Genomic DNA, 24,619 nt, shown 5'->3' on the forward strand with positions numbered 1-24,619 from the left:
TGTCCTTATCTATGTCTTTAGTGTTAGGTTGACTTATAGAACGGGCAATGTATTCTAAGTATTGGCGCCTGACGGCGCCGCGCACTCGCTTCGCTCGAGCTCTGGGGTGCCGGACCGGCGCCCCCCCAGCCCCGTTCTTTATAACCAAGCTGGGCCTTCTAAAACGCGACCTAGAGGACAGTACCTAGCCAAACGCACCTAGTATCGTCTAAATGACATATGAGCAGTCGGCGAAATGAGTAGTCGGCCAAATGAGTAGTCGGCCAAACGAGTAGTCGGCCAAACGAGCAGTCGGCCAAACGAGCAGTCGGCCAAACGAGCAGTCGGCTAAATGAGTAGTCGGAAAAATGAGCAGTCGGTCTAATGCACTGTCCATTTGGCCGACTGCCCATTTGGCCGAATTCTCAGTCGGACAAATGTGCAGTCGGCCAAATGGACAGTCGGCGTAACGTGTATTTTGTGGTCGGCCAAATGAGAAGTCGGCCAAACGAAACTCTCCCGACCAAAAGACACGCGCTTTAGTTTTTTTTTATGACCTTGAGCGACTCCCGTCAGCCTGATCGGTGAACGGGGCGTAAACTACCTCTGGAATACCGGTCCTCTAAAATTTACAGTCCGTGGTTAGACAGTTCGACTCGTTCAAGGGATGCGAGCGAAGGGACTCTACATAAAACCTCGACGTGCGGGCCCGGTGGTAGTAAGAGGAGTCGCTGTACATAGAAATCCAGTGAATAGGGAAATCCTAATTGATATAAACCTTTAATTAATAGGTCATCTCCTATTATTTGGAATTATTAAACTGGTCACCTTCTGTTTTTTTGTTATTATTTCGAATTAATAAACTGGACACGGTGACCAGTGACCCCCCAAATTTTGAATAAATAAACTGGTCTGGGGGCCTATTCTGTAAATATTCGAAATCCAATTTTCGATCGAAAACTACATTTCGAACTTCGAGATCTCGACGAATGGTATTCGATAAAGATTTCGAATAAGCTTAAATCAATGCAAATTGTCGAAGTCGATCTCGACATGGTATAGGGTTTTTTACAGAATCGCTCCCTGAACAATTAATTAACTGGTCTTTGACCACCTGACCACCGTTATTTCCAAGGCTGCGCACAAAGCCTATTGAATGCACCACTTTTATAATACGGTCTGCGCCCTCTATTTACTGTTAGTATATGTAGACAAAACGGCAAGTATCTGTTTTTAAAAAACTGCCGTAGATGAGCTCTACAGTTATTCTGGTGGTTTATATTCCCCGTAATGCTGGGAAAAAGCATGGATGACATCGCGCTTCTTCTATTCTAGGGGGGAAAACACGCGTGACGTCGCACAGCTTCTGTTCGACGGGTAAAAAGGATGGGTGACGTCGCACAGCTTCTGTTCGACGGGTAAAAAGCATGGTTGACGTCGCACAGCTTCTGTTTGACGGGTAAAAAGCATGGGTGACGTCGCACAGCTTCTATTCGACGGGTAAAAAGCATGGGTGACGTCGCACAGCTTCTGTTCGACGGGTAAAAAGCATGTAACGTCGCTCTTCTTCTACTCTAGGGGGGGGGGGGACTTGTGACGTCGCCTGCATCTACTGTGTTGAACTAAACTTTAATCCCTGACCGTTCAAATATTGAAGCGGAAGTCGACTAAAGCTGGTTTCACACTCGACGGAAAATTAGCAGCGGAAAGTTGAACGTTAGCGGTAAATGTAATGGGAATCAATTTTCAGCTCGGCGTTTATTATCGTCTTTCCGTCATATTTTCGGTCGAGTGAGAAACCAGCTTAATTTATACTTCAGTTTTAGAACCTCAAACTACATTTTAAAGCCTTATCAAGGCTAGAGCTGTGATTGCTTTTCTATAATTTCTATGCTTGGCACAACGGTTTGTCAAGAAAGTGATGGCTGGGTACCATTATGGGAATAAATTTTCCCAATTGTCAAATAACACATTTTATTGTGTTAGAGATGTTATGCTTGTAGAAAAACACACTAATTTTTGTGAAACTGAGTTAATATTTATATAAAAATTTATTATAACCATTCGAAAACTAGACAAAAATTTTATCATAAATAGCATTATAGTGATCAACAAAATGAACTTCTAATCCTTCCGTTATGTATGGCGGTAAATCGGAAAAATCCTTGCGGTTCTCTTCAGGCAAAATTATAGTGTTAACACCAGCTCGTTTCGCCTATAAAGCAAATTTCAAATCAATTGTTATGGTTGGTCAAAATTTTATACGAAAACGATACTAACAGCAATTGTCTTCTCCCTTATGCCACCAACTGGCAAGACTTTGCCCGTCAGGGATAGTTCTCCAGTCATAGCGAGATTAGGCGGTAATGGTTTATCAAGTGCCAAAGATAATAAAGCAGTAACCATAGTGCATCCTGCGCTTGGACCATCTTTAGGAACAGCACCCTACCACAAAGAAGCATATTTAGATACTAATATAAATCTTTCAACTTAACTTACTTCTGGTACGTGAAGATGTAAATGTGACTTTATTAGGAAATCATTTTCAGGTACTTTTTTCATGAGGAAACCTTTAGCGAAAGAATACGCAATATTTGCGCTCTCTTTCATAACATCTCCTAAATGCCCTGTTAACTGTAAGCTGCCACTAGCTGGTGGTCCAGATACTTCATCTTTACTAGATACTTTTTCAGTTGGTCTGCAAACAACGGTTTCAATGTAGAGTGTCGAGCCACCCATAGCGGTCCACGCAAGACCCATCACAACTCCTGGTGGGGTTATTTCATATAGACGGTCGTGAGTGAATACAGGTTTTCCAACAAAGTCTTGAAGGTTATTGATGTCCACATTGACCATGGTGGCTTCATTGCTTACAATTTTGAAGGCTCCCTTTCTAAGTATCTGTTTGGAATATGTGTTGATTAAAAATGACACTAAACGTTTTATTCTTATTTAATTACTTTTTCAATATGTTTTTGCAAATTTCGCACGCCACTTTCACGACAATAGAATTTTATTATAGATTGGAGAGCTTCATCGTTCACTGTTATTTTATCTTCAGTAATTCCAGAATTGTTTCTAGCTTGTGGTATCAAGTATTTCTATTAAAGATTAAAAAATATATAGTCATTTAACAGTCTAATACTATCCTAAAAATGTATCTACCTGCGCAATTGCTAATTTTTCTTCCGCAACATAGCCAGATACTTCTATTACTTCCATTCTATCTTTTAAAGGTTCAGGGATTGTATCTAGCACATTTGCAGTACAAATAAATAATACCTAAACATGGTAATAAATTTAATAAGAAGAAATATAGATGTTTGAAAAGTATGTTCGATTTACTTTGGAGAGATCTACAGGCACATCCAGATAATGGTCTAAGAAATTGGCATTTTGTTCAGGATCTAAGACTTCTAGTAAGGCCGAGGATGGATCTCCTTGATAACCTCTTCCAATTTTATCAATTTCATCAATTAAAACTAAGGGATTTTCAGTTTTGGTTTTCTTTAAGCACTGAATTAGTTTGCCAGGCATGGCTCCTATATACGTCCTACGATGACCCTTAATTTCAGCCACATCCGTCATACCACCCACGCTGAAGCGAAAGTACTAAAAATAACAAATATGACATAATTATGTTATCTAATGTGGTTATTTAAAGTAACGTACTTCGCGATTTAAAGCTCGAGAAATTGATTTGGCAATTGAAGTTTTGCCAACACCAGGTGGTCCATGAAAACACAACATTTTCCCCTGCGTTGTTCCTTTTAATTGACTAACTGCGATAAATTCTAAAATTCTTTTTTTAACGTCTTCCATTCCATAATGGTCTTCTTCTAAAACTTCCTTCGCTCTAGTTAAATCTAAATTTTCAGTGCTAGTTTTACCCCATGGAATACTCGTTAACCAGTCCAAATAGTTGCGAGTTACACTAAAAAAAACATAGCATAAATAACAAGGTTGATTTGAATTTATTCAATTATAAACACCTAAATTCAGATGAATGGTTATCTAAGAAGGATAACTTGCTCAATTCTTCATCAATTACTTCCATTACGTGTTTGGGAATGACGAGATCCTTTTAAATGTGGTAATAATTAACTTTTTTATTATATTATTTTTTAGTTATCAACTAACTTTCATCCTCTCTTTAAATTTCTCTTCAATCGCATCTTTATCATCTTTCTCGAGTCCTAATTCTTTTTTAATCGCTTTCAACTGCTCTTGAAGCATATATTTACGATGCTGCGCTTTAACCTTTTCCTCAACCTTTATATATATATTTGTATAAAATTAATACATTACATTCATAACATTAAAAATATTAAATTGTAAAAATTTGTTATTACGTCTTTTCCTATTTTCTGTTGAAGTTTGCTTAGCTCTAATTCCTTTTTCAATAATGATAATGCTAACATCAGCCTCTTTGGAACCTAACAATGGATATTGAATTTACTGCAATATATACGATGAAATAGCTTATAATGTTGAATTAGTAAATACGTTTGTTTCTTCCAAAACTTCTTGAAGTTCGTGAGGTTCACCTCCAGTTAGAGCAGCTCCTAAATCAGACAAATAAGCTGGATTATCTACTACTCTTTGACCCGCTTGAATCATCTGTTGAATTGATTCTCGGTATAATGGGTTTAGAGCGATGATATCTCTGATCGTTTTCACTATTTCTTGAGTCAATGCCTATAAGTTTGCCGAAAATAATTTATTGCTTGATACCAATTTAATTTTTTTAAGTAATTAAGTAATACTTTAATTTCTTCATTCGTTTCAAATTTTTCGTGAACTACATTTTCAACTTCGACCATTAAAATTGGAGCTTTTGGACCTATAACGTTTTCAACAGTGGAATTTTCTACAATAGGTTCTTCATTTGACACTTCCTTCTCTGAATTTCCATTTTTCCTTTTCCTTCGCCTTTTAGTAACTTGTTCTTCCAGGTCTAATATATTTCAGATTTAGATAAATTTACTTATAATATTACAATGTAAAACTACCTATTTCTTCTATTGCTTTAACAATTTTGATTCTGTAAATGGTAAAATAAATCATTAATCAAGCACTAGGTAATTAAAATTATTTTTTACCTTCTATGAGCCATAACAATCATTCTAAGTTTATCTCCTAAATCTTGCATTTCATGAATTTGAACAAATGATCCAATATTATATACTGCCTTTAAATTATCTACAACATCGGTTTCACTACTAAAAAAATATATATTCATTGATTTTTATACAAAAGGATATCCATGAGTTTGTGAAATTTCATACTTGTCATCTTCTAAAAGGAAAACTCCAGCGTATGGTTGATTTAAACGAACTTTTCTTCTAATTAAATCGATTAGGGATGGGTTTACAACTTCAATTATTTTGATAAATTTGGGAAAAACTGGATTTTTTGATATTGTTATTATTGGAACTTGTGGCCATACATCAGGCACTGTCACAGGTGCAACTATACTTCCCATAGGTTGAACTATCGGAGTTTGAATATTGGTAGTTGGTGGTGGAGGTGCTGGTGCATTGCCATGGTCACCATCGTCCCCACCGTCATTGTTATCATTGGGGTTTTGTTTACTGCTGTAATGTCTTTGTGCTAAGCATGTCTTACTGAATATTCGGTCTTGCATTCTGTTTAAACGTTGACTGCCATGTGCATTATTAGTGAAACCACCTATATAAGTCAGTGCACATACGTGTTTGTATTGCCTCAATGTTGGTCCATTGATATTACAAAATTGGCGCCGAATATGCCGCATATTCCTATGGATATTACACATTCCACTAGGAAATTTTACTAAAACTTGGGATAACATTCTCACTGATTATATATTTATAAACTGCACGGTTGTGTTATTTTTTTTAAACCAAATGGTTTAAATGTACTAGTTTTCCTCTGATTAATCCGAATATACTAAAAACACAAATGACGAAATATTTAGAAATTTTTACACGTGTTTTCATCGCATGTCAAAAGACAGCGTTTTAAAGTTCTTACGGTTACTCCCTTTATTGGGTTGGGAATATAGTACTTCTAGAGCCACAATTTTTATCTGCTATGGCTGGGGTCTTGAAGAACACTTTCTTGAAATCACTTGAACCGAAACCGTTATTAGTCGGTGGCGTCTTAGATCACAAGTATGGTGGCGTCACCTATCTTTCAAAGAAAATGAATTGTTAAAAATCACGGTAGTGGTAAATAGCGCCACTGGCTTAAATTATTATCGATGATAAAATCAAAGATAATTTAAACTCGTACCCTAGATTCGAAATCACTCTCTCGCGCGTTGCCGATAGCGTTTACCCACTTCCCGCCGGAACTCAGAAAAAATTCGCTCCATGGTTTGCGCCTTACCGCAACCACGGCCAACTTCGATCACGCGCTACCGCGCTATATCGCGGCAGCCCGTGATCGAAGTTGGCCGTGCCACAACCGATGGAGCCCGATTTTTCTGAGGTCACGTGCCGGAAAAGGGTAAACGCTTCGTAACAAAACCGTCAATAGGAAAGCTCTCAGTATTCGAATCTAGGGTACGAGTTTAAATTATCTTTGATAAAATACTAGAAAAAGTAGATTAGTCCATAATTAAAAGGGATAATATATTTAGATATAATATCCCTTTTAATTATGGACTAATCTACTTTTTCGCGTATTTTATCATCCTTCTCACAGTCCACTGGTGGTCTCTTCTAAGTTAACTTAAATTATTCTCACCGCTAACTTGCGGTAGGTGACGCCACTAGTGTGGTTCCTACATGATTTACAGAAAGTGCCACCAGCCATCAACCACCAATTATAGCTCTAGAAGTACTATATTCCAATCCCAAATCCCAATGAGTTTTTCAATGGCTTGTAGCGGACGAAGCAGACGTTTACGTAATAATCCCGATAACAACCATTCTCTGCATGCTGGGTCACCACTCGGCTTCCGGTATGTTCACCAATGAAAAGTGTATTTCGACCATAAGGCCGCCTGGACCGCCTATAGAAAATCAGACAAATTCCGCACCGTGGCGCTACTCCAGCGAAAATTCCTGCGTAAAGTTAGCAAGAACTTTATTTTAAAATCAGAGACGAATATTAATAATTCTTATCACTATTGCAAGGTTTCTTACTAAATTGACGGGCTCTTTATTTTCGCTTCCCTAGAGGTTTTTGGTGTTATGAAATATTTCTTATGTGAATAATGTGATCGTTCCTATTTCGGCTTGTGTATTGTATTGACACTTTTCACTATATTTAAGCCTTGTCTTATATATTTTATACCTTTAGATATCTTATTGATTCAATTTGTACTTTAAGTAATTTAATTATTGAATAATTGAGGTCCTTTACGTTAGTATAAAAAATATAAGGCTTTTCAATGACTACAGGAGGAACTTTGCAGGTACATCCAAGAATTATCTATTTTTTAAATTATCAAATGAATTTTAAGACTTTGTCTAAAAGAGGGTGTTTTATTTTAACCAATTAGAAAGCCATTGATTTGGTAACTAAAGCCACTGAAGAAGATAAAAATAAAAACTATGCTGAAGCTTTGAGGCTCTATGAGCATGGAGTTGAATATTTTCTTCATGCGATAAAGTGTAAGAGGGTGGTTTACCTACATTTCTATGTTTCATTATTAACGTCCATTTTAAATAGATGAGGCTCAAAGTGACAAAGCTAAAGAAAGTATTAGAGCCAAGTGTCTTCAGTACTTAGAACGAGCAGAGAAACTAAAAGATTATTTGAAAAAAAATCATGACAAGGACAACAAAAAGAAGCCAGTTAAAGCTGGTGAAGGTTCGAATAAGTAAGTTTATATGATCATCAGCATCATTAATAGATTATTAACCACATTAAATTCATAGGAAAGACGACTCGAATAGTGATTCTGACGAAGAAGATCCTGATAAAAAGAAATTAGTGAATCAACTAGAAGGTGCTATTGTCATGGAAAAACCAAATGTAAAGTGGGTTGATGTAGCTGGCCTTGAAGGAGCTAAGGAAGCACTGAAAGAAGCTGTTATTTTACCCATCAAATTTCCCCACCTATTTACTGGGAAAAGAAAACCATGGAGAGGAATTCTCCTTTTTGGGGTATGAAAATTATATTTTAATTTGACAATTGGTAAATTGAGCTCATTTAAAATATTTCTTTTAAAACAGCCACCCGGTACCGGTAAAAGTTACTTGGCCAAAGCTGTTGCCACGGAAGCCAACAATTCTACCTTCTTTTCAGTTTCTTCCTCGAACTTAGTTTCTAAATGGCTTGGAGAGAGTGAAAAGTAAAGCAATTCCAGCTTAAAATAGAGGAATCAACTCTAATTATCTTAAATTTCATAGATTGGTTAAAAATCTATTTGAGTTGGCTCGGTCACATAAACCCAGCATCATCTTTATTGATGAGATAGACTCCTTGTGTAGTTCGCGCTCGGATAACGAATCAGAATCAGCTAGGAGAATCAAAACTGAATTTCTTGTACAGATGCAAGGTGTTGGAAATGATACAGAAGGCATTTTAGTTTTGGGTGCTACCAACATCCCCTGGATACTTGACGCTGCTATCCGTAGGCGATTTGAAAAAAGAATTTACATCCCTCTACCAGAAGAAAGAGCCAGAATAGCAATTTTTAAACTTCACATTGGCAACACGCCTAATACCTTAACTGAAGAGGATTATAAGGTTTTAGCAAAGAAAACTCCGGGGTTAGTTTACCTAGATTAGGAAATACTTGACCTCAAATTTTACTTATCTTTATTTTTTGGTAGATTTTCTGGAGCTGATATCTCTGTCTTAGTCCGTGACGCTTTGATGCAACCCGTTCGAAAAGTTCAAACTGCCACTCACTTTAGAAAAGTAATTACTTTTGAAATATGTGACATAATCAAATGAAATTAGGGCTGCGTTCAGTAACTCTCGATGAAGTATCTGAAAAATTATTTTCGTCAAGACCGTTGCTACGACGTCATGTGACCGTTGAGCAATGGAAAAACCTGTTTAAAAAACAATGACTTCGTTGCTCAACGGACGAGCAACGTGACGTCAAAACTGGAAGTCAAAAACCTGTTTAGTAAAAAATCACTGACTGTTGAGCTCATAGCTGAGCTTTTTGATAGTTACTGAACACAGCCTAAGTTTGCGAAATTTTAAGGTACGAGGCCCATCAAGAAGCGATTCAGAGGAAATAGTGGACGACTTACTGACACCATGCTCGCCTGGCTCACCAGGAGCGATTGAAATGTCATGGATGGATGTCCCGGGAGAGAAATTGTTGGAACCTGTAGTTAATATCGTAAGTACATAATTTTCTAATTTTTTATTTTAATTTAATCATTAAATTAATTAATTAATTGTCTGTTGCACAGAGTGATATGTTATTATCTTTGAATAATGCTAAACCAACTGTGAATGATGATGACTTGATTAAACTAAAACAGTTTATGGATGATTTTGGCCAAGAAGGATAGTGAAATAATTTTTTTCAGGTAAATATATGCAAGATTGTCACCAAATTTCAGTTTTGGCCTCTTGGTATAATTTAAATACAAAAATAGGTTTAATTTTGGTCACCGCTGTATGAAACTGAAAATTGGAATAAAAACAAAAGAATTGTCAACCTAGTTAATTTAAAAATTTAAAATGTACAGTGAATGAGGCTTTGACTCTTTTGTTAATTTTTAATTACAATTTCAACAAGGGGGTGAACTTGTATATATTGGTACAAACAGAATTGCCAATTTTTGATTTAAGCGCTTTTAAAAAGAAAAATGTAGAATCGCTCCTCAACATAGAAAAATATGTACATATATATTTTTTCGCATCTGTACTGTATTTTATCCAATTTTTTTGTTTCAATAAATAAGTTCTAATAACGATCAACCTTGATCCAAATAAGTTTACAGTTTGTTCAATGCTTGATGTTAAAGCCAATTTTATTCAACTAAAAATATAGGGCTCTATAATTGGCAAAAGTTTAATATACAGGGCTTTTGCACTTTTAAAGCTCGTGCAACAATTTGAATCAGAAGCACTGCTGAAGTGAAAAGATTCTTATTCCAAACGTATTATAGGCAAGACTGCTCGGAGATCGTTTAATGTTGAGCCCATTGAATGGTTTTTAAATCGACTCCTTCTAGAACCATTTCCCAGAGCGGGCTACAAAATTTAACGCATTTAAGCATTTATCTTCTAACACTGAATCATGATTTTAGGCATACCTCATTTCTCGCAACTTTTTGACGTGATAAACACATTTTCCAACTGTATAGTCAACTTCCTCCTCAGTTGTGAATCTTCCAATTCCAAACCTGTTGAAAATTAGGCTTAAATACATTGAAATAAAACTATACAGGTTGTCCACTAAAAATGGACAGAGTTAATAATTGAAGCTATTTTTCCTAGGAATTTGATATTTTCAGATTGCAAGCGCAGGGGTCATTAGATAATAAAAAAATCAATGACCTTGAACCATGACTTCAAGGTCATTCATTGGGTTTAGACACTCCTTTCCAATTAGAAAGGTAAATTGCTCAATAGGAAGCCAAGAAAATAAACGCCAAAAACAAAGTCATACATAAAAATGTCATAAAATACCATGCTTAGGTGTTAATAATTTAGAAAACACTTGTGTTGGCATCAACATTTTCATTCAATCTGGTAAGATCTTATGCTATAAAATTCGGTTGACCTGAACCGTCTTCACGGTCATTTAAAATGTATCTCGAAAACCGTTAGGTTCGGAAAGTCGGTTCTAATTCTAAAAGTGTTCGCTATCACTTTTTAGATCCAAATTTATTATAACCGACCTAATCAGACATTGAACATTTTTATTTATGATCATCTTGTTTTTGGTGTTAATTTTCTTAGCTTCCTATTGCCCAATTTACATCGGTTCAAAGACACCATTACATAAAATGCTATGGCGCACACCTTTCTAATTGGAACCAAGTCTTTAAGCACAATGGTTCTCGAGATAGATTTTGAAGGACCTTGAGGACATGGTTCAAGGTCATTCAGTTTTGCACCATCTAATGCTATATGATCAGAAAATATCACATTCCTAGGATTGTTTTATTAGTGGACTGCCTGTATATTATATATGTTGTGTACCGAATTGATGAATGGGCCAAATCCTCATCTGCGCCTATAGCTCGTAATACGTAGGAAGGTTCTAATGATGCAGACGTGCATGCGCTACCAGATGAAAGCGCTACGTCTTTAAGAGCCATGAGCATACTCTCTCCTTCAACACAACTAAATGATAAGTTAACACATCCTATTAAGAAATGAAATTATACGAATGGTTAATTTATTTGAAAGGAAAAGTGGGAATAATATAATTTACCCGGATAAGTCTGATCTGTGTCTCCATTTCTAATAACGTGAGTTAATTCGCTCATTATTTTGTTTATTAATCGATCTGACAGTCTCTTCACATGTTGCATGTCATACTTGAAAAAATATTAGTCTGTTAACTTTACATTTTGTATGATTTAAAATTATGATTTTGTACATTCATTTCATGCATTGAAATTTCGCAAGCAGCACCCATGCCAACTGTCAGTGGTGTTGGTACAGTTCCACTACGCATTCCTCTTTCTTGGCCTCCACCATTTTGCAATGGTTCAACTCTAACTCGTGGCCTTCGTCGGATGTATAGTGCTCCAACACCTTTAGGGCCATAAATTTTGTGCCCACTTATTGACATTAAGTCAATATTCATTTTGTTGACATCCATAGGAATTTTGCCAACAGCTTGCGCCGCATCAGTATGAAAAAACGCCTTCTTTAGCCTGCACATTTTGCCTGTTACAATATATTTCTTCAATCAATACTAGTTTCTTAAAATTATTAAGGATTTTCTTTTATACCAATTTCTTCTACCGGTTGCCTAACTCCAATTTCATTGTTTACGGTCATTATCGAGACTAATGAGGTGTCTGGCCTCATTGCGTGCTCCAAGTCCTTTAAATCTATCAGCCCATTTTCCTTAACCTTAAGATATGTTACGGTAAAACCCTCCGATTCTAATCTTCTGCAAGAATCTAATACACATTTATGTTCCTATAAAATATAAGCATTGAAATTAATTGTCATTGTAAACTAGGGCTATAAAAATCAGTCACCGTTTGTGTAGTGATAATGTGTTTCTTTTTTGATTTGTAAAAATTTGCAACTCCTTTTATAGCTAAATTATTCGATTCGGTAGCTCCACTAGTGAAAACTATTTCTTTAGGATCTGCACCAATTATCCTGGCAACTTGCTGTAAAGCTTAATTTTAGTATTGGAATAGAAATTTTAATATTTTTCGATTACTTTTCTCGCTGTTTCCATTGCATGTTCACTTTCCCAACCATAAGCGTGTGTCCGCGAATGCGGATTTCCATAAAGTGACATTAAATATGGCAGCATTGCATCTAGAACCCTAGGATCCTAGTTGGATTTTTTTGAATTGTCAATATTAATAAAAATAAATCATTAATAATGCTTTTTACTAGTGGAGTTGTTGCTTGGGCATCTAAATATAAGGGGCGTAATTTACTGCCTAAAAAGTCTAATTTATTATCGCCTGTTTCCTGGGGTCCAGTGTCTATAAAAAATATTTGATATTTTATAAATTTATTTATTGACAGTGTGTTTTAATTATAGGAATATTAATATTAATACCCAAAACTGGTTCGATCAAAACTTTTGGTTTGGTATTTTGAGCACGTTGACAAGCAAGCTGCAAGCGTTTGAATCCATTCTTTCGAAATAATGTTTTCAACATCTTAAGATTATTAACTATTTAAATGTGTATTTATAATTAAAAATGTTGAAACAAATTGTTTTTTAAACTTTCCGATGCGTATGACTGTTTATTATTCGGCGAATTTTCGCTTTTCTAAAATTCTAATTCACGCTTTACACTTTTCACAAGATGTCGCCACAAGATATTACGTCTTTATTTCTATTGGTTAATTTCAAAATTTGTAGCAGACGGTGGGAAATTTCGGTTGAGATTTCGTGAATGCTCATATTTTGATTATTTCCGTTGAGTTTCTCGTTTGTTAAGGAGTGTCTTTTCGTTAGTTAAACGCTAAACGCCTTTATTTAAGGTTCTTGAAGGGTTTCAAGTTATTTAACCATGGAAGACATGGAAATTGATGCGTTTACTCAAGTAATTACAAATAATAATTTTTAAAACGTATTTCTTTGAGGGTCTATAGACTTGCCATTTTAAAACAGAAAATGCTTGAAAGAACTCAAGCCAGAAGAGATTTATTAAACAAAAAGTTACCATTACTAGAGCAAAATAGTTCTAAAAGGGAAAGGGAACCTCTAGTAGAAGACAATTCTAAAAATGAAACAAATCCAGGTCAGATACAATTGTTTAAGGTTTAAAGTTGAAAATTTATTAATTTTTTGATCATGTGATTGTGCTTGTTAATCTTTAGCGCTAATTAAACAAGCTGATGAAAACCTTAAAAGAAAGAGTAGTGGTGCTGAAGAGGTATTTAGTCCAAAACGTCGTAGTGTTGAGGCCCCCAAAGATATAGACAAAGAAAATGATGATGGACCAGATGATGGCCATACTACTACAGTAGTACGTGGCTTAGCTGCTCTTAAAAAGAAGACTACTGAAGGTAATATATAACTCATTATAAAACTTAATGAGAGCGTGTTAAGCCTAATTACATTTATTTTTTTCTCAGAAATAGCTGGTGTATTTTCCTCCAACCCCAACTCCCTAACAGTCTTGCATGATGATACTAAAAACCTACCAGATTCCCCTCATATCACTCATGCCCGTAGTCGGTTAGCTGCTCTTGCTAATAACATTAATGAATGGGAAGATAATATAACTAATCCTTCCAAAATACCTAGCCAACGCTTTACGCATGATAATAAGAAACCTGAAATTATTTCCAAAACACCTGAAAAAATATCCCAAGTACATGCATGCAATCAAAAAGTTGAGTCTCCTACAAAAACTAAGGTGGTGGTTCGGGTACCCGAGGTTAATGGCACAAGGGAACAAGTGAAACCAGCTATTGAGAAGCAGGTGAGAAAAAACCATAATATTTGGGATGACGCTGTTATATCGACTTTGGTGAGTCGTGCTGTTGTAACGAATGATGGCTTTTAGGGTTTTTTATTTTAAAGAATAATGGGTGTAATTTAATACTTTATTAAAATTTTAGGAAGCCCAAGGTTTTACGAAATCAGCATCTGCCTCAAGATTAATGTATGATTATGAAAAGAATGCTGATTCTTCTATCAAAGATAGAATGAAAATTTTTCAGCAAAAAAATACACCTTCAAGCCCAAAAAAAGCCAGCACATTGCCCAGAAAACTTCTTAATCCGTTAGATATATTTGGAGGACAAAAAGCCACAACACCTCTGAATTCTGCCAATAAAGCTCCGGAACAGCCCAAGTTACCATTTTCAGTCCCAAAGAAAGTGGATGTTCCTTCATCCCCTAAAAAGATTCCACCCTCTGAATCTGCATCGAAACCTTTGCAACCCGTCAAACCATTAGTTTCGTCAACTCCGATCCATGTAGATCCAACAACCTTACCGTTATCTGCCAGAAGAGCTATGTTTGAAACACCAGTCAATAAATCCAGCTGCGAAACTCCCGAATTACTGACTGTCTCTCAACGGGCTGCTTTATTTGAGAAAGCCATGAATTTTTCCCCAAAAGAAGGAAATAGTCCCAAGTCCAGTTTACCAAAATTTAATTCATCTGCAAATCTTATCACACCATCACTTCCAAAGATGACTTCTCAGATAAATCTCCCAACTGTGGAAAATACACCAGTTTTCCAGACGTCTGTAAATCTAGGAATTTTGAAAAATGGAAATGGATCCAAGGATAATTTAGATTCTACATCTGAAAAGAAAATAGTTCATTTTTCTCCAACTAAAGCTGTAGAACCACACACATCGCAGTTGCAACAACATCTATTGGAAAAAGTTAATCAGACAAAAACTAATGATATTGCCAGTAAAATGATTGAAGAACGCAAGAAGGAGCTGGAGGAGTTGAAGAATAGATGGAACAAATCACCGAAGAAGCCTTTCAACCCATTTGGGACCAATGAAAAAGATTTAAACGAAACTGATTGCGAAGATTTTCCATCACAAGATCCTTCCTTAAGCGAAAGCGAGCAGTCTGAATCTGACAATTCTTTGCCACCTCCTCCTCCCCCACCGCCAGTTTCAACAAGTGTAATATATCATGAACACGACACCCCAAAGCATATGACTCCTCAGACTAGTTTCAACACTCAAACCAAATTAGTTTGTGAAAAGTTTGACGAAATGTTGGATGAAGTTGCGAATGAGTTTAGCTCAGAGTCTGAATCTGAAGTTGAAGAAGGATCGGTGAGATTTCCTTACAGTACATCTTTTAAGCTGTTATGTTATCTTTAAACAAATTTTTTCTAAAGCCTCCGAGATTGTATCCTTCACTTTCCAAATTGAAGAAGTTGCAAAATAGTCCCACAAAAGTCAATATCTCACCGACAAAAGCTGTTCATTATGAGGAAGAAAAAAAGGGGGCAACAAATGTTCGCTATGTTGAAGAAAGTGATGATGATTCTAGTATTGAACAGGCTACTCTTGTAAGTTTATATCAATATTTGTTTCACAAATTACACCTTTCAATGATCTATTTTCCTTGCAGTCCCCTTCGAGTCTTTACCCTTCAATACCATCGACAAGCGAGTCACCTAAAAAATCAGTTTATATTAATCCAATTAGTCAAGAATCAGAATCACCAGTTTTGTGTCATTCAATTAGCCTTTACCGTCGTCAAAACCAACATTTAAGTGCCCAAACTACACCCGTCCAGGTAGTTAAGAGAAATGTTGAAATTGACTTGAGTCCTGCCTATAAAGAAGATCAGGAATACTTTGAAGAAGTTCAAGATCGAATTAAGGTTTATTCATAAACTCTTGGTTTAAAAAATCTTTTTAACCACTGGTTTTTTCAGCAATTACTAGAAGATTTACATCGGCAAGATGTTCAAGTTAAACAAGCTTGTCAAGCATTATTTCTCTGCGCTGCTAAACCGGAATTTTTTGGTTCAACTGAGCATGTTGAAGGAGAAAGACTTCTATTGATAACTAGTAAGTTTTTATACAAGCAGTGTTCCCTTATTTTATAAATATTTTTTTGCAGCTCACAAACGCAACGCTTGTAAAAACACTATTGAGCAATTAAAAACTGAAGCGGCTCTTGGGTTTAATCCATCGGGGGAACGAGGAACATTATCAATTTCAGAAATTAGACTGCCGTTAAAACAAGAATTTTTGGCAGCCCAAATGGGAGGACACCTTAGTAAGTTACTAATACAACAAACACAGCACCACACACAAGGAGAATGCAACCCGTCAAAAAGTGAGCATTTTTCATTGGTTAGTCGCATTAGCCCCTGCTGCCGTCAGAAGGAGAAAATTGTCTTCCCCCTTTTCGTAAAACGTTCAGTGTAAAGGTTCATCCAATGAAATTTGTACACAACACTGCGTTAGTGTGTTAAAAGGCTAGCTGCGTTCTCCTTGTGTTTGTTGTTCCTAGCTGACACTTTTTTTATATAAATTATTTTTGTCAAACTATAATTTTCTTTGAAGATGACACTGTACATTATTTTTTCTGTCTAATTCGACACCGAGAAAAAGTAATTGCGACGGAAATGTTAAATACAAAAGATGGAATTACAGCAGGAACTTTCAGCTTCTCCAACCACATTTGTCTTCAAGACTTACGAAGCAATTTTACTGTTCTCTTTGAAGTTTATGCTTTGGTACAATACTTTATTATTTCTTTTGAAATAGCATTGAGAGTTCGTTTTCAATTTTGCAGCAAACCAATACTCAAAGTGTTCCGCATGATAGAAAATACAACATCAGAAAAGAGAACAGCAAACTTAAAATTACACCAAAGAGTAAAAAATTGGAAAGCAAAGCTAGAGCATCACCGGGTACTTATAATCTTTACTTACCTTGCGTTACTCAATTAATATATCTTTAATTTTAAATTTAGCACTGAGCAACATTGAACCCAGAGAAAGAAACTCCAATTTTGACATTGTTGGATCAATTCGCCTTAATATTGATAATTGCCGAAGAAGAATTTCTTCGCTGGAAAAAGTACCTGTCCAGTCACCTTTGGAAGGCAGAGTATCGATGAAATTGAAATTGTGTACGGAACAGCCAATCAAAGAAAAAGGATTTTTGGTAAATTACTGCTTATTTGAATTTAATTTGTATATTTAAACGTTTGGTTTATTGTAGACCATGTTTGAGGATGTCAGTGGTTTTGGGAATTGGTATCGCAGATGGTTTGTCTTGGCGGGAAATTTTGTATCATATTGGAAATACCCCGATAATGAGAAAAATGAGGTAAGAATTGTTATAATGGTGCTTTGCATAGTATATGCTATAGGAGATATAATTTAGGCTCCAATGGGCACAATTGACTTACGGCAATGCATAACCCCGGAAGTTGGACTGATAAATCCCAACATTTGCGTACGGAAACACACTTTTTCCTTGCTTTCGGTTCGACCAAAGACGAAACAGGATCAAGACACCTTGGTTTCCCAAAGCCACAATACATATACCACCACGGAACACCGATTGTCAGCTGACACTAAGGAGGAACGAATTCTATGGTGTACTCGATTGAATCAGGCTCTAGATATAATTCGAAAGTGGGACCCAGAAGCGTTGAGGCCTATTGACATAAATGAATCCAGAGCGTAAATTTGAATTATTGGGTGAGAAGTTTTTCATTTTTGTAGCTTTTAAAAAAAAACTTTAATTTTGTAAATAGTTAAAACATATATATCGCTGACTAACGTGTTTTTAGAGGATAGTAGCAGTACTGGCTAAATTTTAAATACAGCTATCTTAACGCTCAAACAAATGACTTATATTTTTGTAATCTTTATTACTTCATTAAAAATTACTTTTTAAAGAGAACATTTTTATGCATTTTCATTAAGTTACACGCTAATTGTAAACAGCACCATACTGCCATTTTTGAAAAAGCATTTAATGGCTTTGTGCTATTTTAAAACAGAACAATCTTTCTTTATAAAATTTCCCTTTACCACTTATTTATAGATGAGAATATTTTATTCTTTAATTTTCCAATTCCACGGAATACAAATTTCCCCATCTTGTAAAACCGAATAAAAATTGGTTACTTTAATGTGGGAACCCCTTAAAATTGGGTTCCAATATTTTTTATTTTGCATAAACCTTTCCAAACAACTAATCATTAAGTCGGGGGTAACGTTATTGTCCTTTTGAAGTGACTCTATTCCTAGATGATACATGGCCTCATCAGAAAACAATTGCTCCCTAAATTTTTCCCTGAAATTTGGTTAAAAGTCATAAGCTTGATGCGATGATTCTTATGACACACCAAACTGTACAAAATTCTTACTTCACACTATAGTATACTTTTCTACTATATCTCACACTTCTGTCTCGCAAGCTAGCATACTTTAAACACATGAACTATCATACTTGACACTCTCAAATGTTTAAACTTCCTACACCCGAACTTGTATACTTCAGTCAACTTTTCTATGAATTATCAAGTTTTAAATCGTTAATTCGTTATGAATTATCATATATCAAGTATATGAAGTATACATGTTTGTGATTATCAAGTATACAAGTTCGCGTGTATAAGGTATAAATGTTTGTGAGTGTCAAGTATGGTACTTTTCGTACAAAGTATACTCGTTTGCATAACGTATGCTAGCTTGTGAGACAACAGTATGAGATATAGTAGAAAAGTATACTATAGAGTGAAGTAAGAATTTTGTCCCGTTTAGCGTGCCATAGGTTCTTTAACAAATTTACACAATACTTATTATACTGCTGTATCTTTTCATCAGCTTCATGCATATTTTCGCTAATGAAGGTGACTAATAGGAAAGCTGGACAACCAGCAGGAACAATAAATTGCCCAGTGGGAGATAACATTAATGGCCCAGCTTCGCTGTAATAAAAAAAAATAATTTATAAGGCACTCTTTCTAGAAGCTACCAAAGAGTAGTCTCACCATTCCACAACCAACTGGTAGTCAGATAACCTCCTAGGCCACGTATCAGGGTAGCCATATTGCCAACGGTACTTGTACAATGCAGATGCGAGTTTTCCCAATTGGTGATTGTATTTTTGTACCATGACTGTCGGTTGAAATTTACGGTGATCAATTTGTATGCCTAAAAGAACATCAGATAACGCTTTTTCAGCTTCTGGCAGTTGGGTTAAGAATATGTCGTACAATGGGACTGATTGCAGCAACTGAAATATTTTAGTGTGATTAATTACCTATTTGTTAAAATTGTGGTTGATTCTTACTTCAAGCCAACAGTGGCGAACATGAGAGCTACTCAATATTATATGACCATCCAAGCTCACTCCCGTTTGATTCCCAAAAATTAAAGTACGCCCTATCAGAAATAATTCTTCTCAAGTCAAGTTAAGAGTTAAAAAATTATGGGCAATTGCCACCTTGTAAGATACTTGCTTCTAACGGATACTGTTGAGCTAGTCCATAAAAACTTTGCAAACATCCTCGAAAATGAGATAGTCCCCAACCACAATCCCAAATTATTTCTTTTAATTCTAAAACATCCACTAATTCATCACTCAATCTTTGAATTTCTTGGCGAACTGGTTGACATGCGGATACCCTTGATCGACCTTTATCAACATTTTCTTTTAGCCATTTACTAGAAACAAACAAAAAATAGTGCAATTGATGATTAATTAAAGGTGGGCTTATATTTCTACCTAAGATCAGTTTCTTCAACCTTCCTAAGCCTGTCTCTAATGTTTTCCGTGACATCCTTCATTTTCTCTTCATTCCATTCTGCGTTTTTAAATACAGGACCATTTCTTTCAAACAACTTGTTGGTATAGGGAAATTTGGACTCTGGTGGTTTAATTCCATCTATGTAGTCGGTAGAAAGTTCACATTCTTTTAATATTTTTTGAACTGTTGCGTGAAGATCTCCACTTTGGAGGTTGAACTTAACAGATTTGAAATTACTGGCTGGGGAAAATAATTTTTGCAATTAGTGATACAAATTGGGCAGAATATGTTATACCTTCAGGAGAGTGTTTTCCTTTAGAAACGTTTGTGTTTCTCAAAAAAAAGGTAACTGATGCTGGACTAGGAACTGTGTTTTTTAATAAAGATTCAAGGTATGAATTCAATTGCTTTAAAGAGTTTTCATTGACTTCCTGAAAGATAATTTAAAATCTGGAAATAATGTTATAAAATATATAGATGTATAGATTTTAAATATACTCGTGCATGAGGTTGTAGCCAAAATAAATCTGGATGAACAGCAAAATAGAAAGGTCTTAGAGCTGTTGAAACTTCATGGGAGGACATACGTTTGGTATCCCCGTTGAAATATCGAAACGCGATAGATTGTAAGCAATATTTTGGGTAATTATTTTTTAAAGTGCAATTAGTTTTGTATAACCAATTCATGATGACAGTATGAAGATATTTAAAGAAATGTCTGAGCAGTTACAAGACCAAAAATTAACGAATTTTCCCAGTAAGTGTTGAAAAGGGAAATTTAGATTTTTGGTATTTTATTTGACTTATGGTTTCAATGTATCGATGCTCAAACATAAGCCTGCGTGGCTTCTTGAGCGGTTCTTAACCAAGGATTCTATATGTGCCTTAACTAAATATATAAACATATCTTAAAGAGAAGAAAAATAAATCATATTGCCAGATCCTGGGGGCCTATTCTTGTCTTGGCGATACGCATGTCGTTATGGCGGAATCGATAAAATATCGCCATAACGACATCGACCGGCGAAAACCGTATTCTTGTCTCCAAAACTCACTTCGACATCGCCGTATCGCCAGCGAATTATAACGACAGGGCTGGGGATGTCGGAATCGCGTTTCTTTGTCGTTATGACGTCATTTTTCGCTTCGAATCGCGGTATTTTCAAAATGGCTGCTTTACAGCTCGCATGTTTTGAGTTTTGGCGTCTGTCAGAAATGGAAGAAACGAAGAGTTTGGGGTGGGAGAGAGTTCTAAGAGATAGATCAAAAGCTTTTGAACTTTCGGAAAATTAGTTTAGAAGTTTATTTCACCTAGATAAGTATTTAGTAATAGAGATTTGTGAGCATCTAAAAGCGACGTTAGAGTCAAACGCGTCTAACGTAAGAGTTACGGATCTCCCTGTAGATTCAAAGGTGAGCCATGAATTTAAGAATTAAATTTCGTAATTATTAGCGTTTTAATAATTATATGGTTCATTAGGCGTTAGTGGCTGTTCGATTTTGTGCTTACCAGAAAGCAGCTAGTTGGCAAAGATTTGTTTCTTGATGTCAGTCAGGCCACGGTCAGTCGCTGTCTGCATCAAGAAACCGATGCAATAAATAGCATTTTAATGCCAAAATGGATAAAATTTCCACTGAGTAAAGGGAAGCCATAAAGTTGAGGTAATTATCAAATCATTTCATAGCAGATAATTATTAATTTAACAATGCGTATAGATTTATGGAGAAGACCAGATTTCCCGGGGGCCATTGCTGCAATAGATTGTACGCACATTGCAAATGTTGCTCCAAATTCACGAGATTCAAATTATCGTGAACATTTGTACATTAACAGGAAAGGATACCATTCCTTAAACGTGCAATTGGTAAGCTTTATTTATATATATAAATAATATACATGTACATTCAAAAATTTACATAGTTTTTATAGGTTTGCGATTGTGATATGGTAATTTTGAATGTCAAAGCCAAGTTTCCTGGGCGTACTCATGATGCCCACATATACAAGGCATCAATGGTTTCAAGATATCTTTGAAAAAAGTTACCTAGCAACCAAGAACTCTAGGGATCATTCCTAAGGTAAGTTTTGAGTATTAACTTCTCAATATAAAGGTAAGTATGAGGGTGTATAGGTAACAGAAAAACAACTATATTTCTTTTCAAAACTTTATTAGTGAAATTGTAAAAGATTCTTCAAAATAAAAAATTTGAATTTTTCACTTACTTTGTTTTAAAACTAAGCATATGAAACTCAAATAGTTTTTACAATACAAATTCCCCTTTGAGAACTAGCTATATGGCACCAAGTTTCCAACTGATCTTCCATTATCTTAGTTTGCTTATCAAGATTTGAATTTATTTTCTCAAGAAATTGTTGAGCCCTTGCATATGGCCCTGTTGCCTTTGTTGGTTGCAACCTTAAACGGTTTAAGCCAAATTATATTTTCCAAATTTTAAATATTTTTAAAGTAAATGATTTTCTACTTACCTCGTGCAGCTGGATAAATATTTTTACCTTGGGAGTGATTAGAACCAAAGAATATAAAGCCCCAGGAATGGAAGGATTGATATTATTGGCCGCGTGTTTTGGCCGAGCTAGAAACTTCCGGCAAAGCAAATCAGAGTAACTGGAAACGGTTACCGCAACCAGGTCTCTCTTTGAAAACGAGAGGTGCAAAAGTTCCACTAGACGGAGCTACACCTTCCTTTCCTGGGGCTTTATATTCATTGTTAGAACTCACAGACGCTACTGGTAAACTATGATTAAATCTTTGAGATCTGCGGGAATGGGAGCCAGTGGGAGAAGAATGGGCGATAGTGACTGAATATGGAGGATCCATTGTTGAAGAAGATGCGGGACTTTGATCTAAAGTAGCCAATGCCGCATCCATTTTCTTCAATTATCTGTTGTTAAAATCAAGAAATGTTACCATGAAATGTATTCATGAAAGAATACTTACCCCAAAACCAGCTTCTGGTACTTCGTAGTGGCCAAATGTACCCCCTAGGCCGCTCAATAAACGAGAGCTGCCCAGCATTTGCTCGACCTTCCTCAGTTGTCTTAGTTCTAGTTTGGGAAGTTCCAGTCAGCCAAACTCTGGAACATTTATGCATAAGTAATAGAAGTAACAGTATTTCTATTCCAAAAAAATTACTGCACCTCCAGTACGGTCCACAACAAGCATTAAGCCTTTGAACAAGACTAATGCACATCACGGTGTACTGTACGCCTCGTTTGTACAGTTTGCATCAAACTTACGGCTAACGAAACGTTCATTAGCCTCCATGTATTCTAAAATTAAAACCTTTAGATTTCCGCAGAATTTTGTGGCGCGACTCAATGTTATTTTAAAAAAAACTACCAACGAAGAACAAAAATGACAACTGCGAAAACGTAAACAAACGCAAAAATATTACAGCAGCCGACAGAAATAAATAAGTGCGATTCGTATTGGACGATTAGAGGGGCACGTCACCGGATGTTGACGTCACAACTCGCCTGGCGGTATTTTCGTTTTTACGACATTTCTGATAGCGACAGGGGGACAAGAATAAGGTTTCAAGCGAATGTCGTTATCTCGAATGTCGGTATGGCGAAGTTATAAGGCGGAATCGTTATGTCGTAACCGAGACAAGAATAGGCCCCCTGGGCGTACTCATGATGCCCACATATACAAGGCATCAATGGTTTCAAGATATCTTTGAAAAAAGTTACCTAGCAACCAAGAACTCTAGGGATCATTCCTAAGGTAAGTTTTGAGTATTAACTTCTCAATATAAAGGTAAGTATGAGGGTGTATAGGTAACAGAAAAACAACTATATTTCTTTTCAAAACTTTATTAGTGAAATTGTAAAAGATTCTTCAAAATAAAAAATTTGAATTTTTCACTTACTTTGTTTTAAAACTAAGCATATGAAACTCAAATAGTTTTTACAATACAAATTCCCCTTTGAGAACTAGCTATATGGCACCAAGTTTCCAACTGATCTTCCATTATCTTAGTTTGCTTATCAAGATTTGAATTTATTTTCTCAAGAAATTGTTGAGCCCTTGCATATGGCCCTGTTGCCTTTGTTGGTTGCAACCTTAAACGGTTTAAGCCAAATTATATTTTCCAAATTTTAAATATTTTTAAAGTAAATGATTTTCTACTTACCTCGTGCAGCTGGATAAATATTTTTACCTTGGGAGTGATTAGAACCAAAGAATATAAAGCCCCAGGAATGGAAGGATTGATATTATTGGCCGCGTGTTTTGGCCGAGCTAGAAACTTCCGGCAAAGCAAATCAGAGTAACTGGAAACGGTTACCGCAACCAGGTCTCTCTTTGAAAACGAGAGGTGCAAAAGTTCCACTAGACGGAGCTACACCTTCCTTTCCTGGGGCTTTATATTCATTGTTAGAACTCACAGACGCTACTGGTAAACTATGATTAAATCTTTGAGATCTGCGGGAATGGGAGCCAGTGGGAGAAGAATGGGCGATAGTGACTGAATATGGAGGATCCATTGTTGAAGAAGATGCGGGACTTTGATCTAAAGTAGCCAATGCCGCATCCATTTTCTTCAATTATCTGTTGTTAAAATCAAGAAATGTTACCATGAAATGTATTCATGAAAGAATACTTACCCCAAAACCAGCTTCTGGTACTTCGTAGTGGCCAAATGTACCCCCTAGGCCGCTCAATAAACGAGAGCTGCCCAGCATTTGCTCGACCTTCCTCAGTTGTCTTAGTTCTAGTTTGGGAAGTTCCAGTCAGCCAAACTCTGGAACATTTATGCATAAGTAATAGAAGTAACAGTATTTCT

The 24,619-nt window shown here is 36.0% G+C and overlaps 5 protein-coding genes across 9 annotated transcripts; 2 read left to right on the forward strand and 3 right to left on the reverse strand.

The window, feature by feature from the left end:
* Window positions 1-1,995: 1,995 nt before the first annotated feature.
* On the reverse strand, window positions 1,996-6,080 carry Lon (lon protease homolog, mitochondrial). Of its 2 annotated transcripts, none has more exons than XM_090175049.1 (15): window positions 5,268-6,080; window positions 5,082-5,198; window positions 4,992-5,023; window positions 4,746-4,936; window positions 4,486-4,677; window positions 4,332-4,415; window positions 4,120-4,251; window positions 3,972-4,060; window positions 3,652-3,913; window positions 3,325-3,591; window positions 3,145-3,261; window positions 2,940-3,080; window positions 2,479-2,880; window positions 2,260-2,424; window positions 1,996-2,194 (listed from the first exon to the last, which is right to left on the reverse strand). In XM_090175049.1, exons 1-15 carry the CDS (start codon window positions 5,810-5,812, stop codon window positions 2,051-2,053), a joined length of 2,880 nt encoding a protein of 959 aa, XP_090031175.1. In that variant the 5' UTR covers window positions 5,813-6,080; the 3' UTR covers window positions 1,996-2,050. The 2 variants fall into 2 exon arrangements, with proteins under 2 accessions (XP_090031175.1, XP_090031174.1); XM_090175048.1 differs by having other exon boundaries at window positions 5,082-5,201; window positions 5,268-6,079.
* An 895-nt stretch (window positions 6,081-6,975) lies between these two features.
* On the forward strand, window positions 6,976-9,651 carry Vps4 (vacuolar protein sorting 4). Its single transcript, XM_090176036.1, has 10 exons — window positions 6,976-7,384; window positions 7,472-7,583; window positions 7,642-7,792; window positions 7,851-8,079; window positions 8,149-8,267; window positions 8,326-8,688; window positions 8,752-8,839; window positions 9,135-9,275; window positions 9,349-9,468; window positions 9,538-9,651. The coding sequence occupies exons 1-9, from the start codon at window positions 7,361-7,363 to the stop codon at window positions 9,448-9,450; spliced, it is 1,329 nt and encodes a 442-aa protein (XP_090032162.1). The 5' UTR covers window positions 6,976-7,360; the 3' UTR covers window positions 9,451-9,468; window positions 9,538-9,651.
* A 46-nt stretch (window positions 9,652-9,697) lies between these two features.
* On the reverse strand, window positions 9,698-12,855 carry LOC149945388 (cysteine desulfurase-like). The gene is made up of 10 exons (XM_090176034.1): window positions 12,651-12,855; window positions 12,479-12,573; window positions 12,300-12,416; window positions 12,109-12,246; window positions 11,854-12,046; window positions 11,496-11,788; window positions 11,328-11,433; window positions 11,093-11,258; window positions 10,201-10,290; window positions 9,698-10,138 (listed from the first exon to the last, which is right to left on the reverse strand). Exons 1-10 carry the CDS (start codon window positions 12,751-12,753, stop codon window positions 10,075-10,077), a joined length of 1,365 nt encoding a protein of 454 aa, XP_090032160.1. The 5' UTR covers window positions 12,754-12,855; the 3' UTR covers window positions 9,698-10,074.
* A 139-nt stretch (window positions 12,856-12,994) lies between these two features.
* LOC149945389 (uncharacterized) lies at window positions 12,995-17,941 on the forward strand. 3 transcript variants are annotated; one of them, XM_090174679.1, is made up of 15 exons: window positions 12,996-13,143; window positions 13,212-13,341; window positions 13,421-13,609; window positions 13,679-13,781; window positions 13,851-14,076; window positions 14,168-15,355; window positions 15,421-15,594; window positions 15,657-15,911; window positions 15,966-16,101; window positions 16,154-16,312; window positions 16,603-16,775; window positions 16,835-16,952; window positions 17,015-17,208; window positions 17,266-17,373; window positions 17,431-17,941. In XM_090174679.1, exons 1-15 carry the CDS (start codon window positions 13,111-13,113, stop codon window positions 17,734-17,736), a joined length of 3,492 nt encoding a protein of 1,163 aa, XP_090030805.1. In that variant the 5' UTR covers window positions 12,996-13,110; the 3' UTR covers window positions 17,737-17,941. The 3 variants fall into 3 exon arrangements, with proteins under 3 accessions (XP_090030802.1, XP_090030805.1, XP_090030803.1); XM_090174676.1 differs by having other exon boundaries at window positions 12,995-13,143; window positions 13,679-14,076; XM_090174677.1 differs by having other exon boundaries at window positions 13,679-14,028.
* An 87-nt stretch (window positions 17,942-18,028) lies between these two features.
* Window positions 18,029-20,949, reverse strand: LOC149945390 (T-cell activation inhibitor, mitochondrial). Of its 2 annotated transcripts, none has more exons than XM_090174794.1 (8): window positions 20,309-20,949; window positions 20,106-20,241; window positions 19,789-20,050; window positions 19,507-19,727; window positions 19,354-19,445; window positions 19,052-19,296; window positions 18,857-18,988; window positions 18,029-18,351 (listed from the first exon to the last, which is right to left on the reverse strand). In XM_090174794.1, exons 1-8 carry the CDS (start codon window positions 20,495-20,497, stop codon window positions 18,111-18,113), a joined length of 1,518 nt encoding a protein of 505 aa, XP_090030920.1. In that variant the 5' UTR covers window positions 20,498-20,949; the 3' UTR covers window positions 18,029-18,110. The 2 variants fall into 2 exon arrangements, with proteins under 2 accessions (XP_090030920.1, XP_090030921.1); XM_090174795.1 differs by having other exon boundaries at window positions 18,205-18,351; window positions 18,850-18,988; window positions 20,309-20,948.
* Window positions 20,950-24,619: the final 3,670 nt, after the last annotated feature.

This window comes from Leiobunum rupestre, chromosome 5, assembly GCF_980474605.1.
Source record: "Leiobunum rupestre chromosome 5, qqLeiRupe1.1.hap1, whole genome shotgun sequence".
In the NCBI taxonomy this organism is placed as follows: domain Eukaryota; kingdom Metazoa; phylum Arthropoda; class Arachnida; order Opiliones; family Sclerosomatidae; genus Leiobunum; species Leiobunum rupestre.